General features: G+C 48.8%; 1 protein-coding gene across 2 annotated transcripts in view; it reads left to right on the top strand.

Moving 5' to 3' along the window:
* The first annotated feature begins 7,510 nt into the window (after positions 1–7,510).
* The window catches only part of SLC22A23 (solute carrier family 22 member 23), a 109,783-nt gene continuing 102,546 nt past the window's right edge, over positions 7,511–14,747 (top strand). The window contains exon 1 of one of the 2 annotated variants that reach the window (XM_077353074.1): positions 7,511–8,252. In XM_077353074.1, coding sequence (XP_077209189.1) covers positions 7,683–8,252 — 570 coding nt within the window. In that variant the 5' untranslated portion in view covers positions 7,511–7,682. The remainder of the gene's footprint in view (positions 8,253–14,747) is intronic. The other variant, XM_077353075.1, reaches the window with a different exon arrangement.

The raw sequence follows: 14,747 nt of genomic DNA, 5'->3' as shown, positions 1-14,747 counted from the left end.
ATGTTCAGGAAATGGAGGGAAGGACAGAGCTCTAAAGAAGAGTACCTACAGGTTACTAGGCACTGTAGATCAATCATCAGAAAGGCCAAAGCTGAGAGTGAGCTAAGATTGGCCAGGGAAGCCCATTGTAACAAGAAAAGATTTTTCAGTTACGTGAGGAGCAAACGTAAAGTAAAGGAGGCAATAGGCCCGCTGTTGGGTGCGGATGGACAAACTCTAACGAAAGATGCAGAGAAAGCAGAAAGGCTTAGTGCCTATTTTACATCTGTTTTTTCCCACAGGTCAAAGTGTTTAGGCACATCTAGAGATGGCTGTAGCCAAAGGATAGTGTCTGGGTGGCAGGTTAACATGGATAGAGAGGTGGTCGAGAGGCATTTAGCTGCACTGGATGAGTTCAAATCCCCTGGTCCAGATGAAATGCACCCGAGAGTACTCAAAGAACTTTCCAGAGAACTTGCACAGCCCTTGTCCATCATCTTCGGAACCTCTTTAAGGACTGGAGATGTCCCGGAGGACTGGAAAAGAGCAAACGTTATTCCGATCTTCAAAAAAGGGAGGATGGATGACCCGGGAAACTACAGACCAGTGAGTCTGACCTCTGTTGTGGGGAAGATAATGGAGCAGATATTAAAGGGAGCGATCTGCAAACATCTGGAGGACAATTTGGTGATCCAAGGAAGTCAGCATGGATTTGTCTCCAACAGGTCCTGCCAGACCAACCTAGTTTCCTTTTTTGACCAAGTAACAGGTTTGCTGGATCGGGGAAATTTGGTTGATGTCATTTACTTGGATTTTAGTAAAGCTTTTGACAAGGTTCCCCATGATGTTCTGATGGATAAGGTGAAGGACTGCAATCTGGATTTTCAGATCGTTAGGTGGATAGGGAATTGGTTAGAGAACCGCACTCAAAGAGTTGTTGTCAATGGTGTTTCATCAGACTGGAGAGAGGTGAGTAGCGGGGTACCTCAGGGTTCGGTGCTCGGCCCGGTACTTTTTAACATATTTATTAATGATCTAGATGAGGGGGTGGAGGGACTACTCATCAAGTTTGCAGATGACACCAAATTGGGAGGACTGGCAAATACTCCGGAAGATAGAGACAGAGTTCAACGAGATCTGAACACAATGGAAAAATGGGCAAATGAGAACAAGATGCAATTTAATAAAGATAAGTGTAAAGTTCTGCAACTGGGTTAGAAAAATGAAAAGCATGCCTACTGGATGGGGGATACGCTTCTAGGTAGCACTGTGTGTGAACGAGACCTTGGGGTACTTGTGGATTGTAAACTAAACATGAGCAGGCAGTGTGATGCAGCGGTAAAAAAGGCAAATGCCATTTTGGGCTGTATCAACAGAGCCATCACATCAAAATCACAAGATGTCATAGTCCCATTGTATACGGCACTGGTCAGACCACACCTGGAGTACTGTGTGCAGTTCTGGAGGCCTCACTTCAAGAAGGACATCGATAAAATTGAAAGGGTACAGAGGAGAGCGACGAAGATGATCTGGGGCCAAGGGACCAAGCCCTATGAAGATAGGTTGAGGGACTTGGGAATGTTCAGCCTGGAGAAAAGGAGGTTGAGAGGGGACATGATAGCCCTCTTTAAGTATTTGAAAGGTTGTCACTTGGAGGAGGGCAGGATGCTGTTTCTGCTGGCTGCAGAGGAAAGGACACGCAGTAATGGGTTTAAACTTCAAGTACAACGATATAGGCTAGATATCAGGAAAAAGTTTTTCTCAGTCAGAGTAGTTCAGCAGTGGAATAGGCTGCCTAAGGAGGTGGTGAGCTCCCCCTCACTGGCAGTCTTCAAGCAAAGGTTGGATACACACTTTTCTTGGATGCTTTAGGATGCTTAGGGCTAATCCTGCGTTGAGCAGGGGGTTGGACTAGATGGCCTGTATGGCCCCTTCCAACTCTATGATTCTATGATTCTATGACACCAAATTGGGAGGACTGGCAAATACTCCGGAAGATAGAGACAGAGTTCAACAAGATCTGAACACAATGGAAAAATGGGCAAATGAGAACAAGATGCAATTTAATAAAGATAAGTGTAAAGTTCTGCATCTGGGTCAGAAAAATGAAAAGCATGCCTACTGGATGGGGGATACGCTTCTAGGTAGCACTGTGTGTGAACGAGACCTTGGGGTACTTGTGGATTGTAAACTAAACATGAGCAGGCAGTGTGATGCAGCGGTAAAAAAGGCAAATGCCATTTTGGGCTGTATCAACAGAGGCATCACATCAAAATCACAAGATGTCATAGTCCCATTGTATACGGCACTGGTCAGACCACACCTGGAGTACTGTGTGCAGTTCTGGAGGCCTCGCTTCAAGAAGGACATCGATAAAATTGAAAGGGTACAGAGGAGAGCGACGAAGATGATCTGGGGCCAAGGGACCAAGCCCTATGAAGATAGGTTGAGGGACTTGGGAATGTTCAGCCTGGAGAAAAGGAGGTTGAGAGGGGACATGATAGCCCTCTTTAAGTATTTGAAAGGTTGTCACTTGGAGGAGGGCAGGATGCTGTTTCTGCTGGCTGCAGAGGAAAGGACACGCAGTAATGGGTTTAAACTTCAAGTACAACGATATAGGCTAGATATCAGGAAAAAGTTTTTCTCAGTCAGAGTAGTTCAGCAGTGGAATAGGCTGCCTAAGGAGGTGGTGAGCGCCCCCTCACTGGAAGTCTTCAAGCAAAGGTTGGATACACACTTTTCTTGGATGCTTTAGGATGCTTAGGGCTAATCCTGTGTTGAGCAGGGGGTTGGACTAGATGGCCTGTATGGCCCCTTCCAACTCTATGATTCTATGATTCTATGATTCTATATGCCATCTTGCTGCAAAACTATACAAGATACACTAAATAATAACAGTAAAAATATAATAACAGTAAAATCTTGATGGCTCTGGAAGGCTTTCCTGAATGGTTGGAAATTAATTTTAAAATATATATTCTTTAAATTGTAAAACATTTACTGGGTGACGTGAACGTATATGGTCATGTCTACCCAGCAGACCCTGCCAAAATGGCCAGTGATGGGCCTGGAGGGGGTGGGAAGGGGAGGGTCCCCTAGTGGGCATGTACACAGCTATGCTTCCCAACCATATTCTGCACAATTACTCCACTTCTGAGGTATCTCAAAGCCTGAGGAATGTTTCAGAGGTTAGAGTATTGGGCTAGGATCTGGAAGAACCATATTTTAATCTCTATTATGGAGGCTTTCTAAGTAACCTTAGGCCTGCCTGTCTAACATATCTCTCAGGGGTGCTATGATGGTAAAATGGAGTGGAGAAGAATGTTGAACTGCTCTGCATCCCTGCTGAGGAGAAAGGAATGATACAAATTGACTACTGAGAAGGTAGATTAACATAGAAACGCATAGCTGGAAGGCCCCTTGAGGGTCATCTAGTCCAACCCCCTGTACTAGGCAGGAAAATCACAACTACCTTCCCCTAGATAAGGTAGATTAGATTCTTTGGTGCTAAATGGAGATTTGCTCTCTCCTTTGTATTCATTTGTGCAGAAGGTAGCCAGACGGTGTTTCTTCCTTGCAGTTCTGTGAAACATGATGAACTACAGGATGTTCTAAAATTAAGGTACGTGGTTCATGAAAATTAATGCTCTGGTTTTTGTTGAACATCTTTAAGGTGCCATAGGACTCTTCATTTGTTTCTGGTTTAACCAGCTCAGTGGGGTGTACATTCAAGTAAATGGCACCTGAGAATTGCAACCTTAAAATATTTATCGGGGACAATGCCTCCAATCCCATCTACAGCCCATTGCTAATACTTCTGGTGTGTCAACAGAAAAGCTTTTGAGATATACTGTTTCTATCTGGGACACAACAGCAGCTGCAGAACAAGATGTTACACTAGTACCGCAGTAGCATTTTGCTGGTCTTGTATGCAGATGTGTTGGCAAAGAATCGCAGGAACTTTGGCATTTGTCTTGTTTAAAAATAGTCTTCCAGTGGAACCAAAAGAACTTTGCCCTAGGTAATCTTGAGACAGTTGCTCACTGATTTTAAAATCATGGAAGCTGCCCTGAGCCCGTCTGCTGGGAGGGGCAGGGTACAAATCCCAATATAAAGAAACATAAACAACACCCTAAAATCACATTAAAATCATAGAATGCTCCACTTCTTATTTATCAATTAACCTGCCACTTTCCACACAGTATCTCTATATGACAGCCAGCTTGGTGTAGTCATTAGGACTTCTAATCTGGCAAGCCAGGTTCGATTCTGCACTCCCCCACATGCAGTCAGCTGGGTGACCTTGGGCACGGCACTGATAAGGATGTTTTGACCAAGTAGTAACATCAGAGCTCTCTCAGCCTCACCTCCCTCACGGGGTGTCTGTTGTGGGGAAAGGAAAAGAGATTGTAAGCGGCTTTGAGACCCCTTTGGGAAAGAAAAGCGGCATATAGGGCTCTCTCAGCCTCATCCACCTCACAGGGTGTCTACTGTGGGGAGAGGAAGGGAAGGTGATTGTAAGCTGCTTTGAGGCTCCTTCAGGTAGCGAAAAGCGGCATATAAGAACCAACTCTTCTTCATCATCATCATATTCAGTTTAGTGGCAGGAATAACCTGAAGGTGAATGGGTGGAGACTCATAGTTTTTATTGACTGTGCTAACTGGCTCTGGCCTCCACCAAATGCCTGGCAGATTGTGCAAGACAGGAACCCACCTTGTCTTGAGTTTTTGTGATCCCACCACCCCATCTCAGGATATCTTTATTTAACACCAGCAAATTATTTATTATTATTATTATTAATTAGATTTATTTCCCGCCACTCCCCGTAGGCTCGTGGCGGGTCACAAAAGTCCTATCCCCATTAAAATACCCATTAAATGGATGAGTTCAGTCTTATCTTACGCGGTGACTCACATCCATCTGTCACATTTATATCCCACCCTTCCCTCATGAAGCTTGTGGGGATGTATGTTTATATCTGATTGCTGCAACAGCTTTAAGAGATATGTGAGTCTGCAAGAGCTATTTGCCTAAAATCACTCACCAATTGTGGGCTGAGGAGTCCAAGACCCAGCCCAAGTCCAATGCTCTGTTCCAACACTCTTCAACCCTGTTGAACCTGAACAAATGTCTGAAATTTTGAGATGAGGTCATGTGGGTGCCGCTACAAAATGACTGCCATGGGGCGTGGTAAAATCTGTGGGTTCAGGGTGAGCACAGCCAGTGGGGGTGATCTGAGCTCTTTATTAGGACCCCAGCATGGTACAAAAAGAACTGAACTCAACCAATGAAACCCACAACCAACAAAATATATACAATATATATACAAAAGACCTTCCAGCCAGTTTGTGCTCTTGGTCAGTTTCGCTTTAAACTGACTAGATCTAGGCAGGTATTGGTCAATTACACCGCAGGCTTAGATCAGGCCTCAGACCTCAAGCTGGGTCCTAGACAGAACTACAGACACAACAGGGGAGTGGGTGTCACCACATAAGGGCTTGGTTCTGCATCATGTTAGGAGGTTCTAAGCCAAGTATCTTTCTATGAAAGGAGCTGCTCTTTCCAGAAAGGTGCTGCCTGCAGATACAAAGGTGATGTTTCCTGGGATCTTCCGACATCAGTAAAAATAGAATACAGACCGCTTTGAGTCTCTGTTTTAAGCAAGAGAGTTTTTTGACGGGGAGGGGACTAGATTCCAAGATACATATCACTGGATAGCACGGCACCAATCCTGGACAGTTCAGCGCTGCAGCACCACTGCGATGTAAATCAGATCTGGGAGTCCAGGGTTAAATCCCCAATCCTCCATGGAAGCCCGTGCTCTCATTCCAACCCACCTCACAGAACTGTTGTGAAGATAAAATGTAAGGGGATGATATACTGTAAGCCATTTTGGGTTGTTATTGGAAGGGGGAAAGGGGCATGGATATTTTAATAAAGAACTCCTAAGTGGATCTACTTTGAAGTAAGTGGAAGTTCTGTTTTAGTCAATGGAGCTAATTCCCAGAAAGTGTTTGTAGGACTGCAGCCACCTTTACCTTTGCATACACAATTTCTCCTCCCCCTCCCCCCCTTTATCTCTGGTCAAACAAGTTTTGCAGGGTTTTGAAACCCAACCACACCAACACCTGTAGATCAAAGATGGCGATGGGATAAATGTGCCCAAATTCATTTGTGGTTTTTGTAAAACAACCCCAGACAATAAGGATTCCAGCAAGAGGTATCTATTAGGGCAGCTGGACTATTAAATGAGTATTAACAAATCACTGTAATGATTTTAATGCTCCAATTAAGTATGTATACATTTGCATGTGGAGACAAGTGAAATACATATAAATGTGCACTGGAATTGAATCATGCTCTGTTTTTAGATTATGTATATGCCTGCAGCATTTGGCACCATTTTGGAAGAGGAAATTACCCTTTCTACAATTATGGCTACCTGCATCCCCCCCCCCTCCGGGCTTTCACAAGGTTTCAGTTTGCACTCTTATGCACTATTGCCAGAGAGTAATCCCTACGGAACTCACTGGGACTTAACATATTTTTCCAAACACGCTGAGGCTCTGCCTGGACCCCTGAAAAGGCAGAGGTGACCTTGGATAGGAAAGGTTTGGCAACCTTCCCGCAGAGTAAGCGCGGTGAACGCAGCGGGGCTTACTTCCGAGTAGACCCACGTCTGCCTGAGTGGCCAGTCTTGCGGGGGGGGGGAGGCGCTGCTACGCACCCCCTCCCCCCCCAGGGCCGATGTCTGAATTTCTCCGCCGGGCCCTTGGCCCTTGGTTCCCGGGAGGCGGCCGGCTCTCCCGGTGGGACTTCTGCTGCCGGCGGCGGCGGCGGCGGCGGCGTTCCTCCGCTTCCCTGCAGGGGGAGCCGGGGGGCTGCCTCCATTGGCGAGGAGGAGGCGGCGGCGGCGGCGGAGCAGGTGCTGCTGCGGCGGCCGAGGTCTACCTTTACCTCGCGGGGAGGCGGCGGCGGCGGCGGAGGCGGGCTCTGGGCCGGAGGGCCGGGCTTGCAGGTTGAGGCGCCGGCGGCGGGCGCGGAGAGGGCGGCGCGGCGGAGCCTCTGCCTTCCCGAGAGGCCGGGCGCTCTGCAGCCAGAAGGGGGACAGGCGGCCCAGGGAAAGCGCCGCCGCGGCCACTGCTCCTGCTGCCGCCGCTGCGCACTGGCTCCGGCTTCGGCCGGGCGCAGCGGATGCGGCTCCCCTCGACGCTCCGGCTGCCTCTCCGCTTTCCGGGAAGGGGGGATCGTCGTCCCCCGGGCGAGCCCGATGCGCGGCGGCCGGGCCGGGCGCGAGAGCTCGAGGAGGAGGCGGCGCCGCTGCTGCTGCTGCTGCTGGGAGCCTCCCCAGTGACCCGCCAGGCAGCCGCGGGCTCCGGTCGCCGGCCCCGCTTGCCGCAGCAGCGCCCAGGGGAGGCGCCGAGGAGGAGGAGGGGGTCGCGCAGGGGAAGGAGGGCGGCGTCGGCGTCGAGGGGGAGGCCGAGGGGGCGCGCCTTGACCAGCGGGGGGGGGGGGGGGCTGTGGGTGTGCGCGGGCGGCTTTAGGGGGGGAGCGCTCGCCCACTGACTGGCTCTGCGGGCACCCCTATGAGTGTGTCGGCGGCGGCTCCCGCAGGGCTCCCCGTCTGCTCCGCCGAGCCGCCTTGCGAAGCGCCGCCGGGCAGGACGCGGCCCCCTTTATGTGAGCCTGCCGCCGCTGCCGGATGGCGCTAGACCGGCGTCCCGAGGAAGGGGGCGAAGGCCGGCCGGCGCCCGAGGAGAATGGCTCCTTGCCGCCCGGGGAGGCGGTCCCTGCCGCTGCGGCTACAGCCGCACCCCCGGCGGGGGACCTGGCGGCGGAGATCCAGAGCCTGCCCGCTCCTCCTCCGCCGCCGCCGCCCGCCGGGTCCTGCAGCCCCCTGCTCCTGGATTACGACGGCTCCGTGCTGCCCCTCCTGGGCGGTCTGGGCGGCGGGCACCAGAAGACCCTCGTGCTCCTCACCTGGATCCCGGCGCTCTTCATCGGCTTCAGCCAGTTCTCCGACAGCTTCCTCTTGGACCAGCCCAACTATTCGTGCAAGGGCACGGATGGGCAGCAGCGGGGCAACTGGACCGGCCACCCGCCCCTGGCCGCCCCCGGAGGGCTCGCCGCCGGCCCCAGCCACAACTACAGCCGAGGGATGCTGGCCGCCCCCGAGCTGCCCACGCCGGAGCCCAAGAACACCAGCCAGTGCCAGTGCACCGAGCGGCATTACTGGATCACCGCCGGCCTGGAACAAAATGTGGTGAGCAAGGTAAGCAGGAGTGCAGCCCGCCTGTCCTCTGTGGGGCCCATGCCAGCCCTTCTCGAACCTTTGAGCCTGGAGGAGCCCCTGAGATCTCTTTCAGGCTTGGAAGTGGAGGCATGCCCCTGCCGAGAAGCGGCCATGGAAGTCAGATGCGGAAGCCCGTCAGTCAATCGATCAATCATTTACTGTTTCCCTTGTGGAGAAAGAGGCTAGGCCTGCAGAGCAACAGGGGAAGGGGGCCCCAGAGATGCCTACTGATGTCAGTGGCCATCTGAGCTTCTGGGAAAGCACCTGGGGAGCTCTCATGGAACCCCAGGGTACCCCAGGACCCTGGATTGGAATCTCTGAGGCCTGTGAAGGTGGCCCTGCTCCAGCTTGAAATAGGGACCTTCTGTGTGCCAGGTATGTGCTCTCCCTCCTGCTGAGATCAGTGTGGGGGAATGTGAGAGGCTGTATCGATTAGTTTCCATTGTAAGGCTGCAAAGGTCATCTAATTTTGGGTTTCCTTAGTGGTTCAGGGTTTAATTTTGGCCAGGGCCCCAGTCCCTGAACTCCTTGTCAATGCCAGGTCTAGGGACTGGTTTTAAATAACAGGACAGTCTAAAATCCACTCCCAGTCCTGGATTTGTTGCCGGTAGATGTAGTGGTGGTCATGAGCATAGATGGCTTTAAAGGGGGACACAAGTGGGGTGTCTGCTTTGCAGGGTGACGAACTCCATGTTTGGAGGTAAGAAAGCTCTGTATACCAATGGACATGAGGGATGGCCTTGGCCTCTTTGCTCTGTTTGTGGACTCTCCAGGCCAGTTGGCTGGCCACAGTGCGGGGGGGGGGGGCAAGATGGTGGATCAGCTGGAGCACAGCATTGACCCACTACTTATGGTGAAGATGCCACATGGAGAGAGGAACAATTGGGTGGTGAATAGGACCAGGCACATGTGATAGCTAGCAAAATATGTAGACTGGTGTTGGCAGGGATGGCTGGGTATTTTTCATATGGCCGTGTAGTGTTTGGGATAGAGGACAATTTTCCAAAGGGCTTCTTATGTGTTTTTGGCAGTTGCTATGGGGAGTCCCTCTAAATAGGTCCTGGAAAGTGGGGACATGTTTTATACATTAGCAATTTGCTGTTGCTTTATTAGCTACCTTAAGGCCAAGAGAATCAGGTAGGATATAATAAATATTTAAAATAGCTAAATAATTAAGTACTCCCAAGTTGAGTGTCTTTTTCTTCCTTTGTACTATATGGAGGCTTCAAATTATGTTTGCTACTGAGCAGCAAAACCATAGCTGATTTTTTAAGCTTTATTCTGAGGGTTGTGTCACATGATGTACAGATGTGTGTGCACAGATTGAAGTATACTTCCTCCCACACAAAAGGGAGAACAATGATGACACATGAGGATATCCCAGGGTAGCCCTAGATTTACTTTCTACAGTGGGCCTTCTCTTGATGCATTAGAGAGCCCTGGCACATTTCTAGACCTCTAGAGCAGGGGTAGTCAACCTGTGGTCCTCCAGATGTCCATGGACTACAATTCCCATGAGCCCCTGCCAGCATTTGCAAATGCTGGCAGGGGCTCATGGGAATTGTAGTCCATGGACATCTGGAGGACCACAGGTTGACTACCCCTGCTCTAGAGTGCAATATTTATTTCTGTGGCCCCTTTTCAGCTTCTGGTGATCCAGTTCTGGATGGGGGGGGGGGAGGCTGATCTATGTTTTTTCTCAGGCACAGATCAGCAGCCTCTGTTCCCATGCCGGATAGATCTTTGTGGTAAAAAAGAGATGCTTCTATCCTCCCTTTCTGCCAATACTACCAACTTAAGAACCCTTATCTAATTCCTTTGGGTATTTTTCAGAGTTCTTGAAGGTATGGATTCCACTGTATGTGCTGGTCAAGTAACAGATGGAGCTATTACCAATTTGTTTGACATTTCGGTGATGGAATACCTATTGTAGAGGGGGGCCTCTTCCTATTATGTGGTGTCAGTCTTTGTCAGTGAGTGGCAAGTTGGCACATGATGAATTAACACATATGTAAGCTTAAAATAGAAGAGGTTTTTTTATACCCCACTTTTCACTACCCGAAGGAGTCTCAAAGCAGTTTACCTTCCCTTCCTCTCCCCAAAACAGGCACCCTGCGAGGTAGGTGTGGCTGAGAGAGCTCTGACTCTGAGAGCCATTTTGGTGTAGTGGTTAGGAGTGTGGACTTCTAATCTGGCATGCCAGGTTCGATGCTGTGCTCCCCTACATGCAACCAGCTGGGTGACCTTGGGCTAGCCACGGCACTGATAAAGCTGTTCTGACCGAGCAGTAATATCAGGGCTCTCTCAGCCTCGCCCACCTCACATGGTGTCTGTTGTGGGGAGAGGAATGGGAAGGCGACTGTAAGCTGCATTTGAGCCTCCATCGGGTAGGAAAAAGTGGCGTATAAGAACCAATTCTTCTTCTTCTTCAACTGTGACTGGCCCATGGTCAGCCAGCTGGCTTCATGTGGAAGTGTGGGAATCAAAACCAGCTCTCCAGATTAGAAGCCGCTGCTCTTAACCACTACACTATCCTAGTTCTAGTGACCAGCAATTAAAATAGCTTGAACCTTATTTGCTAGGTTAAAACGTGGAATTAACTGCCAGAGGATGTAGTGATGGCAACAGCTTTAAAAGGTGATTGCACCTATTCATGGAGGATAGATCGATCAGTGGCTTAGCCATGGTGACTGAAAGGACAGCCCCACATTCAGTGGCACTAAACCCCTGAATCCCAGAGCCAGGAGGCAACATCAGCCTGTATGCCCTGTTGTTGGTCCTCCAGAGGAAATGTTTGGCCGCTGTGCGAGACAGGATGCCCAACTAGATGGATCACTAGTCGGTTCCAGCAGGGTTCTTCTTATGTTCTTAGCAGATCCTGAAATAAGATGTCTGGAATGCTATTATATATCATATTATATTATACTAGGGGCAAAGCCCGTTGTCTCCAAGAAAACAACGGGCGCTAGAGCTTGGCAGTGGGAAGAGGAAGGGGAGGAGTTGTCCAGTCTGTAAGGGCATGGGGTTGTCATGTGTGTTGTGTGGGAGGTTGTGGTGGCATGGTGGCAAATGAGGCCATGGGTGTGGAGATATGGCTCATTTGAATGCTGGACTCTGAGGCATTGTACAATTTTGAAGTCCCACCTCCAAACCTCCAGGAATATTTACAACCCAGGGGTTGCTAACCTCCAAGTGAGGTCTGGAGAGCTCCTGAAATTACCGCTCACCTGCAGAGTATAAAGATCAGCTCCCCAGGCAGAAAGGGCTACTTTGGAGAGGGTTGTGGTAGAGAAAAAACATTTAAGGCGTCCCACACAGGTTGTTGTTGAATTGAAAGACTTGGGGCCTACTGCACAGGGTTGTTGTGCAGATGAAACAGGAGACAAAATAACCAGTTTTGTCTGCAGAATAACGCTGTGCAGTGGCCTCAAATCTGCAGAGAGTTGCAAAGAAGAAAGACACATGGCTTGGCTGTGTCTAACCCCCGGCCAGAGCAGTATTTTCAGTGAGAAGGGGCTTTTCTGTGGCCTCCCTGTCAGCCAACTGCTTGGCAGAAGGGGAAAGTCCCCCCCCCAAAAAAAGAAGGCCCTCGGGCCTTGCTCTTGGAAACTCCTCCCTCCCCTCAGTCAGAGGCTGTCAGAGGCTCCTTCGCAGCAGGCCTGAAGGGGGGGAGGGGGGAGGGAGCGCACTCTCCAGCCTCCTGCCAGCTCTGTCAGGGTTCTGAGGCCATTTGCAGTTGGACATGGCAGTTAGGACAGCCTTGGGGTGAAAAGGGCTGGTGCAGCCTCTGTTCTCACCCCCCTTGGCAGCCCTGCTGACCTCCTCTCCCTTTGGTGGTCAGGAGCAGACTGGCAGCCAGACTGGGCTGGGTGAATGGAATTTTGGTCTGTCCTGGTGAGGGGCCAATAGGAAGGCACTTTGCGTGCTTCCCCATTGGCTGCTTGGCCCTGGATGGACACTCAGAGGGCCCAATCAGGAGCCGCGAAGCGGCTCCTGATTGGGCCCTTTGAGTTTTTATCCTGGACAGGGCCCGCCCTAACTCCTCCCCAGGTGGCCTTACTCTTTTATTTAATAGGACCCTGTCCTATTTAAAGATTATATTATATTATATTATATTATATTATATTATATTATATTATATTATATTATATTATATTATATTATATTATATTATATTATATTATATTATATTATATTATATTATATTATATTATATTAGAGCCTCTTGTGGCGCAGAGTGGTAAGGCAGCCGTCTGAAAGCTTTGCTCATGAGGCTGGGAGTTCAATCCCAGCAGCCGGCTCAAGGTTGACTCAGCCTTCCATCCTTCCGAGGTTGGTAAAATGAGTACCCAGCTTGCTGGGGGGTAAACGGTAATGACTGGGGAAGGCACTGGCAAACCACCCCGTATTGAGTCTGCCATGAAAACGCTAGAGGGCGTCACCCCAAGGGTCAGACATGACTCGGTGCTTGCACAGGGGATACCTTTACCTTTACCTTTACCTTTACCTTTACCATTACCATTACCATTACCATTACCATTACCATTACCATTACATTACATTACATTACATTATATTATATTATATTATATTAGAGTGATAGGGTTGTGAGTGTCCTGCATAGTGCAGGGGGTTGGTCTAGATGACCCATGAGGTCCCTTCCAACTCTATGATTCTATGATTCTCTATGATTCTACCTCTGACTGAGACCCCAGAGAGCTGCTGCCAGTCTGAGAAGACAATACTGACCTTGGTGGATCAAGGGTAGCTTCAGGTTTTTAGCTTGCTCTCACGCTTGCCGCTTGCCAGGGCAAGGAATATATGTGAGGAAGTTCTTCAGAAGCACTTTTGAACAAAATTCTGCCTGCGCCAAGTAATTAACAGTAAAACTCCAAATACAGTTAAACTTTTCTTAAGCTACTGTCTTAAGTGGACTTAGAAAGGTGTTACTCAGGCTAGGATTGCTCTGTTGATGAGATCGCAGGTTGGATGAGTTTTGCAGCATCTCTGACAGAGGTGTCATCTGTGGAGTAACTGGACCCTCCCTTGGAGTCTTCTCAGCCACGACTGTTTTTGCTTATGCTTTGATTTAAATGAAATAGTCTCTTTGTTACTTTTCATGGAACCTCATACAGCAGCTTCCTAAATTTGTGGTATTCTAAATTTCTATCCCCTATAATTTATCATGGATTTTGGAGTTGGGCCTTTCAGTTTGCTGTTGAAGCATTAGAATAGAAGCTGGTTGCGAACTTACATTTTGTTGGTGTCCTCATGATTTTAATACAACATGCTCTATTAAATCGTGTAGGTGTTCAGCTGTTGAAATACTTGCCATATTTTTTTTCTGTAGCAGTATCTTTTCCATGGTGGCGAAATCAAATTAAAACAGGGTCATCTTTGCAGGCAAGGCCTCATCTTCTATTAATTGTTATGGGGAGATTGGCGCATTTGCTATGCTAATCTGTAGCCTGTGGATTGAAAAGGTCTGTGGAATGAAGGTGTTGTGCATTACAATCGCCAGCCTTCAGGAAAACCATCATTCTTAAGCCCCTTGAAAGAGGATTGAGAAGAGAGACTTGTTGCTTCCCGTGACTCTCCCTTCACATTCCCTTTGATCTACTGTGTCCTCTTGGTCAAACAGGTTTTACAAGCTGGTGGAAGGATTTAGCAACCTTTCTAGCAGAGGGGAAAGTGGGATGAATGTACACACCCTGAGCAGGACCTCAGAAGTAGCATTCTTAGAATTGCTAGCAGTCCTACATACAGGGTCAGCTTGACAAGCACAGATCAGGGGTTAAAACATGTGGATAAGGAAGTTAAGTGCTGGGCCAGCTTTCTGGGATATGGCGAACCTGTACAAAAGAGACGGGCTTCCTTTGAACAGAAAGAGAAGTGGTTGGGCCTGAAGGGAGATGAGGAGATGACAGACAAGTTCAATTAATTTTTTGTTAGCATTCAAGGTAGAAAGTATGGGCCTTGTATCCACTCTATGACCGTAAATCTCAGGAAGGGAATCTGAAGAACTGAATCAATTGGATTTGAGGAAAATGAAGAAATTTAAAAAGAGAGGAAATTAAAAACCAATAACTCATGAGGTCCTGATGGTATACAGCTGGGATTCTTCGAGAACTCAAATCTGAGATTGTTGATCTACTAACCTGTATATGTAGCTTATCACCAAACTGAGCCATTCTTCCAGGAATGTGTCGTAGGGATCACTTGTTTGAAGTAGCCAGTTGGGAAATATGTCCTCTTTGTTACTTTTCAAAATATGACAACCCTACAGTAGATGTTATATACTTAGACTTTCAAAAGATTTGTGGCAAGGCAACTCACCAAAGCCGCCTGAGTAAACATAGCAATCATGACTTAAATGAGTCAAATGACAGGGAACAAAGAGTTGGAATAAATGGACAGTTTTCACAAGGGAGGGAAGTAAGCTGTGGGGTCCCACAAAATGTTATAATGCCGTTG

This window comes from Paroedura picta, chromosome 9 (genome assembly GCF_049243985.1).
Source record: "Paroedura picta isolate Pp20150507F chromosome 9, Ppicta_v3.0, whole genome shotgun sequence".
NCBI classification, from domain to species: Eukaryota; Metazoa; Chordata; class Lepidosauria; order Squamata; family Gekkonidae; genus Paroedura; species Paroedura picta.
Note: the sequence above shows the minus strand (reverse complement) of the source record. Positions and strands in the feature narration are given on the sequence as shown.